Source organism: Papaver somniferum, chromosome 2 (assembly GCF_003573695.1).
Source record: "Papaver somniferum cultivar HN1 chromosome 2, ASM357369v1, whole genome shotgun sequence".
NCBI classification, from domain to species: Eukaryota; Viridiplantae; Streptophyta; class Magnoliopsida; order Ranunculales; family Papaveraceae; genus Papaver; species Papaver somniferum.
In genome coordinates, this window is record NC_039359.1 from 144,692,522 (window position 1) to 144,702,094 (window position 9,573).

General features: G+C 37.7%; 1 protein-coding gene across 1 annotated transcript; it reads left to right on the forward strand.

Moving 5' to 3' along the window:
• The first annotated feature begins 2,690 nt into the window (after positions 1-2,690).
• Positions 2,691-8,848, forward strand: LOC113349346 (inactive protein kinase SELMODRAFT_444075-like). The gene is made up of 9 exons (XM_026593318.1): positions 2,691-3,874; positions 4,479-4,630; positions 4,741-4,835; positions 5,057-6,096; positions 6,465-6,625; positions 6,874-6,950; positions 7,036-7,183; positions 7,548-7,697; positions 8,354-8,848. The coding sequence occupies exons 1-9, from the start codon at positions 3,673-3,675 to the stop codon at positions 8,606-8,608; spliced, it is 2,280 nt and encodes a 759-aa protein (XP_026449103.1). The 5' UTR covers positions 2,691-3,672; the 3' UTR covers positions 8,609-8,848.
• The last annotated feature ends 725 nt before the right edge of the window (positions 8,849-9,573 follow it).

A 9,573-nucleotide genomic window follows, 5' to 3' on the forward strand; every position in this document is an offset into this window, starting at 1 on the left:
CACAACTCGGAGTTCTTGACAATCACTTTCACCTCCTCACATTCATCCTCAAGATCCCAAGTCTTAGTCACTGAACATGAAGCTTGGGGCCTCATGAGACGGACGGCATGCTTGTGATCCTAAATACCAAAAAAACAAAATGAAAAGAAATACAAACACTTGACGCAAATTTAAGATAAATACACACTTGAATAAAAAAAAAGACGGATTGAGATTACTTACGATAGTATGATGGATCGTACATGCCCATGAGTCTTTGTATCCAAAAAGAACATTTCCACCATCTCTTGGGGTCCCCCTTGGAAGCTCACATTTTTTCAGTGTAACCATCAAGTGAGGGGGAGGCATGTAGGAATTAGATGGTTTAGTGATCACCCTCTTCTTATTTCCGGTTTCAGTTGAAGTTGAAGCTTCGGTTTGTCGAACAATAGCTAGAGTTTGTTCTCCATCTCCATCTCCATCTCCTTCTTCTTCTTCTTCTTCTTCTTCTTCTTCTTCTTCTTCTTCTTCTTCTTCCACTGCCTCTTCAACAATTTCATCTTCGATATCCTTATCTTTATCTAATTACCATCATCATCATCATCACCTCCTCCAACATTAGGCATTTCTTGATCACCATCATCATCATCATTGTTACCTCCTCCAACAGCCGGAGTGCTTTCATCAACATCATCATCATCACCTCTTCTACCAGATGGAATTGACTGGTCTTCATCTGGAATCTCGTCTGAATCACTGGGTTCTGATGGTGGTTCAGAATCACTCGGTACACGGATCTTGAGCGTTCCCGGCACAACGTATGCCCCTCGATGTCTTGAAGTCAAGAGTTTTTCACCAACACGAGGAGGTTTTGAAGGAGGACTAAGAGCTTTCAGAGCTTTCTTCTTTGCCTTTTCCAACTTGGACAAGAACGATTAAGAAAAAAAAATAAGTCGGCAGGGTCGAAAAATATAACCAACCCGGCGGAACAATGGTCGGCAGGGTAGACTAAAACATATATGTCGGCTGACCTATAACCGGCAGGGTAGCATTCAAATAACCTGCCGACTTATAACAAGTATGAACACATGAGATACAAAAATTTTCCACATTACAGGTCGGCAAAGTCCATTACCCAAACATTGCCGGCTAACAAACAACCGGCATGGTTTTATCCAAATACCATTCCGGTTGTAAAATTCAAGGCATCAGGAACCAATGTTTTTAAAACAAGTTATAACATGCCGACAGGGTAAAAAATTATAACATGCCGGCTTCATTAAAAAAAAACTACCGCCGAAAAGGTTGCAGGTTGAATAACTTGTCGACCCTGTTGAAGCAGTTACAGATATTCAACAGTCGACAAGATATTCAACCTAAGAGCTTGCCGACCAAACCCTAACTATGAAAATCCGGTAAGGTCGTGGAACAAACACCTTGCCGGCCAAATAACTGCAAATTCAAGCATTCAATTTTTCTGACCTAATTTGACATGCAAACATTAAATTCAAGTACTGGAGTGAGTTTAAGTAGGCCCTTACTTTCTTAATCACACAATTTCTTCGTCTTGAGCGGGTTCTATTTCTTCTTCCGAAACCGTTCTTTTCTTCACTTTTTGTTGAACTAGTTTTGCAATTCAGGGGTTGTATTGATTGGGTTTTCTATTAGCGTCTTTCATACGACTTTCCATAGGTCTTAGCGGATCCATTGATGAATATTAATCGGAGTTTTCGAATCGACGATTACGACGAATTTTGAGACGAGTTTTGATGGTGGTTGTGGAGGAGAAGAAGAAGAGAAGAAGAAGAAAAGAAGAAGATGAAAAGAAAAAACAAAAACTGATTTAGGGTATTAGGATTATAAAGGGTAAGGGTAGTTTTGTAACTTACCCATTAAGACTCCCCATAAAACCCTTAAAAAGAGTCCCTTTAAAATTGGGTATACCCCAATCAAGCCGGGTTTTAAAAGTAAAACTATTTTGCTTCACAAAAAACACTTTCTTGTTTTTTAGAAGTCGTTCTAAAATATTATTGCCAAACTGATTTCTGACTTTTTAACTTCCAGAAATTAAAAAAGTAATTTTTGAGTGTGTATCCAAACGCATTAGTTTTTTGTGGAACAAAATGTTTTTACTTCTAACTTCTGCTTCTGGATGAAATGGAGAAGCAGAATCCGCAGAGTTGTGATGGCAATCTATCGTTTACATAACTATTAGCCAACACCGTAAATTAGATACTAGTTTACCGAGAAGGATACCAAAATCTTCGTATACATGGGTTTACCTAACGATTAAAAAAAAGCATCTCATGATTCTCATCTCATGCGTCATGAAAGAAGTAGCTACCAATTTGGCTCCCTACAAAACAAAAACAAACCTAACAAACTATTCGTGGTGTGACCAACTTTCCCTTGTTTTTTTCTTTAATAAAATTCGTGACATCCACTACTAAAACCAACCTAATCATCAAATACAATTTCCAAAGTCTACTTAAATTTGAAATCATCAAATGCACTTTTCCCTTTTCTAATTTTGTTTTCTGCACTTTCCCTTAGCTAATCTCAAGCAAAAGATACACCAAAATCTTTATCCAGTCCATCCAAACAGGGTTCAAAGAAACCCCCAGGTCAATTTCGAAATTAAACACAAACAGTAAGGGTAATTTCCAAACACAGCAAATCTTCACTGTACAAAAACAATCTACAGAATATCTGCAACTGTTTACAGACAGCGAAATGAGATTATTTGAAGAGCAGAGCAGAGAGAGTGAAACATTAAACCATAAAAACTGAGTGAAGTAGTTGAACCCTGAACTTAAAACAAAATTAAACCCTAGATTTTGATTTTTCTATTGTAATTTTGTATTTTATTTTCTCTGTAATATTTTGTATTTTTTTTTTTTACATTTGATAATGTGATTGTGCTGGGTTGATGTTGATATAAGATAAAAGAGTTATCAATTAAGAAAACGACTTGATCCAACAGCAAAACAAAAATTCATCAGATTTTAAATTCAATTTTCTTTTATATCATTTAAAGTAAGCAAAACAAAACCCAGAACCAATCCTGAAAAGTTTTGCAGCAAAAACAAGTACAAACGGGAAATTTTCTGGCAGACTCTCTCTGAATCGAAATCTCTGGTGATGGTGATGATGATTTTTTTCTGTATTATTGGTTTTGATTTGATGTAAGAAGGAAGAAGAAGACATTTGTTTGTAACTTTGTGTGTGATTTTACAAAAATGTCATTTCAAGAAGAAGGGAAAGAAAGAGGAGGAGAAGAACAGTGAAAAGTTGGTCTGTCTTGTCTTTTGATTTGATTTGGGTTTTGGCTGATTTCATTTAGAGGAAGAATCTTCATAAAGTTTTTCTGTTCATATTGACTCACCTGGAATTTCTTCTTCTCTCATCGTGAAATTGTGTTTGAAGAAGAGGAGGAATAGTATTTGGAGCAGAGTTTATTATTCAACTTACTATTTTTAGAAGATTTTTTTGGAAGTAAAAAAGGGAAACAGGGGGTTTTACAGAGGGGAGTTGTTGAATTATAAGACAGAAGAAGAAAAGTTTAATGTCTTTTCTATAAAGAGAAGGCACAGTTCTTTCTTCCAATTTTATTGTGATGTTTGTGGGATTGGAAAGGCTGTAAGAGATTTTGTAAAGTGAAAGGGTTATTATCATTTTTTGGGATTTGATCAAATGAATATTCAACAGAAGAGAGGGAAACAAAAGGGGGGTTGTTCTACTTCTTCTGCTGATGTTGTTGTTAGTGAGAAAGTTGTAGTTGCAGTTAAAGAATCTAAAGAAATACCAAGAACTGCACTTGTTTGGGCTTTAACTCATGTTGTTCAACCTGGGGATTGTATTACTCTTTTGGTTGTTGTTCCTGCTCATACTTCAGGTATCCATTCCATTCCAACATTCTCTCTTTCTTTGTTTTATTTTCTTCATTTGCTTCAAATGCAGTATCTTAGGGTTTCATTTTATCCTCTATTTGCTCATCATTTTCTAATTTAGAGAATGAATTACTTGTTTTGTTAAGGAATTTCTATGTGGGTGTTGTTTTTATTGTAGTTATTTTAGTTAATTTGGTGAGGATTCTTTGACATTTCCAGTTAAGAAAATGAGCGTTCTTAGATGTTTCTCAAGTGTCATGTTGATAAGTTCTTAAGATCAGTTTCAATAACAAGCCCAAACTGCAGTGTGTAACTGCAGTGTGTAATATAGACAAATTACTTTTCGTTTTCATGTGTTGTTATTGATAATTTTGTGGCTATTGGACCAGATTTTGATTTTGCTGCAGAAATTTATGCATGTGAAATAGGCCTAATCTAGGATGGCTGTTTCTTTCGAGGTTCCTTGTGTTTTCATTATCAGGTCCTTCAACTTCTAATTTAATCTAGGATGGACTTGGTTTGGTTAGTGGAAGTTCTTGTTTAACTTTCCGTTGTGTTTTGGTGGCTAATTGATGGTGACTAATGATGGATTCATCTTTTCATGTTTAGGTAGAAAATGGGGCTTTCCAAGATTCGCTGGTGACTGTGCCAGTGGGCATCGGAGGTCTTCTGCAGGGACCAGTATAGAGCACAAGTGTGATATTTCAGATACATGCTCCCAGATGATGCTTCAGCTGCATGATGTGTATGATCCAAACAAGGTTGGCATTATGACGTAGTTGTTTATCTGTATTTATTCATCATGCTTGGTGTTCGCCTGGTTCCTGCTTCATTAACTCAATATTATCATTGCATCGACTCTTTGTCATAGATAAATGTCAAGATAAAGATTGTTTCTGGATCACCTTGTGGAGCGGTTGCTGCAGAAGCTAAGAGAACTCAAGCTAACTGGGTCGTACTGGATAGGTAACAATGATTAGCCTTGACCTAGCTTTTTGGCTTTAACATAAGTGTTTGGTGTGTACCATAACGGCACATGAGCTTTTAGCTGCAAAATCTTTTTAGTTGTTCTGGTGACGCGTTCCTCGTTATATTTTTTGCTCTGGTCATTCACAAATTATCTGTAATTCGCACTTTCTCTCGATCCTGTTACATTTTTTCTTACCCTAGTAGCTTTGTGTGTACAGACAGCTTAAACCTGAGGAGAAACGTTGCATGGAAGAGCTGCAATGCAATATTGTGGCTATGAAACGTTCCCATCCAAAAGTACTTCGCTTAAATTTGGTTGGATCGCCTAAGAAGGACCTTGAAGGAGCTGGCTTAGTACCTTCTGAGCTAGTGGATTCACCTGAAGGACATCCAGAAAACAAGGATGGTACATTGAATACCATTCGAGGTCCAGTTGTGACACCGTCCAGTAGTCCTGAACTTGGGACACCATTCACTGCAACTGAAGTTGGAACATCTTCAGTATCAAGTTCAGATCCAGGAACTTCTCCATTTTTCATCTCGGAAGTTAATGGTGACCTGAAGAAAGAGGAGTCATCAGTCTCACAAGAACACCGGCATGGTGATGAAACCAGCTCAGACACTGATGAAAATTCAAGCCATCCCTCGACCAGTTTTGGATTCCAACCATGGATGACAGAAATGCTTAATTCCAATCGTCAAACATCAAAGCAACTAGAAGAAAATTCACACAGACTCCGTGATAAAACTCAAACTTCCACTGCCAAAGCCTTGCTGGAGAAATTCTCTAAACTTGACCGTGAAGCTGGAATAGAATCGATGAACTATAGGTCAGATAACGACTACAATGGAAACGTAAGAGAAGCAGTTTCTCTAGCAAGGAATGCACCTCTAGGTCCACCACCTCTTTGCTCAATATGCCAACACAAGGGACCTGTATTTGGGAAACCACCAAGGTGGTTTAGCTATGCTGAGTTGGAACTTGCAACAGGTGGATTTTCGCAAGCAAATTTCTTGGCTGAAGGTGGGTTTGGATCTGTCCACAGGGGAGTCCTACCAGATGGCCAGTCTGTTGCCGTTAAGCAACACAAATTGGCTAGTTCTCAAGGGGATCAAGAGTTTTGTTCAGAAGTTGAGGTTCTAAGTTGTGCACAGCACCGAAATGTTGTCATGCTTATTGGATTCTGCGTAGAGGAGAAAAGAAGGTTGCTGGTTTATGAATATATTTGCAACGGGTCATTGGATTCTCATCTTTACGGTACTTCCCTCTACCACCAAATTCATTGATTGCATTAGACATTTTTGGTCAAGTAATAAGACTTAATGCTCTCATTGTAAAATAATGCTCCCATGGGATTGCCACCGAGAGTACTTCGAATTCAGCATTAGTTCAGAAACTTGTGATACACTGGTCTGCATAAAGCAAATTCATTGACCACTGTTGAAGATATTTTTACTCATCTTCTTTTAGTAATTTGTAGTAATGGATGATATATTTATGGGCATTGTTGGTAAACTAGGAGACGTTATTTACATATATCATGACTCGTGAATTCCTATTTTTGATTTCATTTTTTAGTTCTTATGTTGGTTTGCTTGGTGCCTAAATTCTGATTGAATCTGTAGGACGTAATCGAAATCCATTAGAATGGTCCGCACGGCAAAAGATTGCAGTTGGAGCTGCTCGTGGATTGCGATACCTCCATGAAGAGTGTAGAGTGGGTTGTATCGTCCATCGCGATATGCGTCCCAACAATATACTTATCACACATGATTTTGAACCACTGGTATGAATGTGATGCACTATTATTTTCCTACAGTATTGAACCTTATCTAACTTAGTAGGTATAGTTTCCCATCTTCAGAGCTTTTGTTTCTTTTATCATGTCGTTCAATATAGGAGATGGGCACTTGAGTAAATGATGTGTAGGAATGGTTTAACAATGAATTCTCTAAGAAAGGAGAATGCAATGTGACAATTACGACAGGCACATGGAGGATGATTGAGGCCTAACATTAGTACCTTTTTATGTAGGTGGGAGATTTTGGCCTTGCAAGGTGGCAGCCAGATGGAGACCTGGGAGTAGAAACCAGAGTAATTGGAACATTTGGGTAAAATTTTGAAATATACACTTTTAAATTTACCTTCTGGCAGCCAATAGCAAATCTTTACTCATTGTCTTTTGATTTTAATTAGGTACCTGGCTCCAGAATATGCACAAAGTGGTCAAATTACCGAAAAAGCTGATGTATACTCTTTCGGAGTGGTTTTGGTAGAGCTTGTTACAGGACGCAAAGCTGTTGACATCAACCGGCCTAAGGGTCAGCAATGCCTTACTGAATGGGTATGAAGCAGAAAATTTTGTTGTGTGTTTTTATTTACCCCCTCATGACATTAGTACATATAAACCAATTATAAGGGGATGTAACAGTCCAATTACTGTATTTCCCAGTTACACCTCTGTTTAGATGACAGTTTGAGTCTTAGCAATAGATGGCCACACTGCTGGGTTTAGTTTACTCGTACCCCACATGGGGTAAGCAAAATTGGATTCCTTACCTATATTACCTTAGGGTGGAAGACTACTGCTCCTTTACCCTGGGGTAACTCTCAATAATTGAAAATTTGGAATGAAAGCATAAGCAAACAGAAGATGCATTTGTCTGATGTTATTATTCTTGACTTTGAGTTCGTTGAAACCCATGCAGGCGCGCCCTTTGCTAGAAGACTATGCTGTTGATGAGTTGGTGGACCCACGGTTGGCCAATCGTTATTCAGAACAAGAGGTTTATTGCATGCTGCATGCTGCGTCGCTGTGCATTCGCCGCGATCCCCATGCAAGACCTCGCATGTCTCAGGTAAGAGGGCGAGGGCCTACGATTCAGGTTTCCAACAAATAATTTCATGAAGTAAATGCCAACTATTTTTCTGGTTTTATGGTACTTCTGGCACTGATTTTATACATTGCTATGTATAAGATAGACCACTAGAAAGCATCTAATGGCGGACCCATGTGGTCCTCTGAACCCATGACTTTATTAGTACACTCTCTCTAGTATGGATTCAGTGGTCCATGCACAAGTATGCTAATCAGATATAGTATGGTCCTGATTTTCTGACCTGTAGCCCCATTCTTAAATATCCCATCGTCTCAGTGTCGAGGTGTTAGGTGACAGCTTAAGGCAGGTCATCCTTTTCAGGGACCCAATTCCCCCATCTTGATTCATCATGAATGATACCCATATATCTAGTGTTTCAGGTGCTTGCAAATCATTTTACTTGTACATTAATCTTGTCCTGGATTTATAGTTTAAAAAATTAACACCAAGGGGGAGTTAGTGTCTGATATTTTCATTCCTCCGGGCCTAGTTAAAAAGTGAAACATTAACGCAATTATAGTGAAAGAAAAAGAAAGTACATGGAAAAACACTCAACTTAAAACACCTGTGAAGAACATTTTTATTATGTTTAGTGTAACTTTAACTTATACTCATTTTTACATTTCTTTGAAAAGGTACTACGAATTTTGGAGGGTGACATGTTGATGGACTCAAATTTCTGTTCGACACCTGGATATGATGCTGGAAACAGGAGTGGGAGACTTTGTCCAGAGCAGCAGCAGCAGCAACAACAACAACATTATAGTGGTCCGCTTTCAAATGAGGCATCAGATGGATTAAGCGGGAAATTCTCCTACGAGGCGCTGAAAATGGCTTATTGGGAAAGAGAGAATGCAAGAAGAAGGGGTTCTTGTGACGAAGATCTTTGATCAATTGTCTCATAATAGATAGATTATATATGTAATACATAAGATGCAGGTCCATGTTTTTTGTTTTGCTTCCTCTATGCCTATTTTTGTTATTTTTGTAAAGCAATAGGAAGAAGAAATATAAGGGTTATATGTAGAGTGAAGGGAGGAGTAACTGTTGTTACAAATGGCAATGTAGAAACGGTTTAATGTTTCTTGTTTTATGAATGAAGCTAGAATCATTTAGGAGTTTTCGTTCAATTATGTTCTCCGAATATCACGTCGGAATTCTTCACAGTTCATGAAAGGAAAATTAATAATGTTGTGCTATGATTTATAGTTCTATACTATCTTTCACTATTTCTGAATCATTCTTTTTTTTTTTTGTTGTTGTTGCATTCTCATTTCTCATATTCATTTTTCAAAAAAAATTGCAAAAATGACTGTAAAATTTCTTACTCAAGTATAAAACTGACAGGCAGATATTACATTTAGTTAAGAAGTAAAATGCCAATACTTCACCATAGTTCGATTTTTTTTTTTCCTCTACTAGACATTCATCTTGTTTGCCTTGCTTGACGGGATTAAAAGTATCTTCAAAATGAGAAGATTCTTGTGGAAAGATGATGATATTTCACCATTTTGATCGAAAAGGATTTTGGGGTCGTTGACGGACTTTGTATTGTTAAGTTAATTCTGGTTTCTGTTCTTGGAGGCCCTGGCTGTTCATGACATACTACTGGTTTGGTTTTCCATCTCTTTTTGTTTTTGAAAAACTCTTCATTTCATGATTTATAAAGGGGATACCAGCTCTACTAAGTGCTGATACCGTTTCATATAGGACATGAAGATCACACCGATCCTGGCCGTTGGATCGATGAAATGGTATCAACACTTCGTAGGACTGGTATCCCCCTTTATAAATTGTGTCTTCATTTCGTGTCATTACTGGAGCTGAATCAGCTGAACTTTTGTTGTTAAATTTC

What these genes read in the sequence shown, in the direction of transcription:
- LOC113349346 (XM_026593318.1), top strand. Translation starts at nt 3,673, where the DNA reads ATGAATATTCAACAGAAGAGAGGGAAACAAAAGGGGGGTTGTTCTACT. An exon ending in TGTTCCTGCTCATACTTCAG is followed by an intron (nt 3,875 to 4,478) that starts GTATCCATTCCA and finishes TTTCATGTTTAG; the next exon opens with GTAGAAAATGGGGCTTTCCA. An exon ending in AACTGGGTCGTACTGGATAG is followed by an intron (nt 4,836 to 5,056) that starts GTAACAATGATT and finishes TTGTGTGTACAG; the next exon opens with ACAGCTTAAACCTGAGGAGA.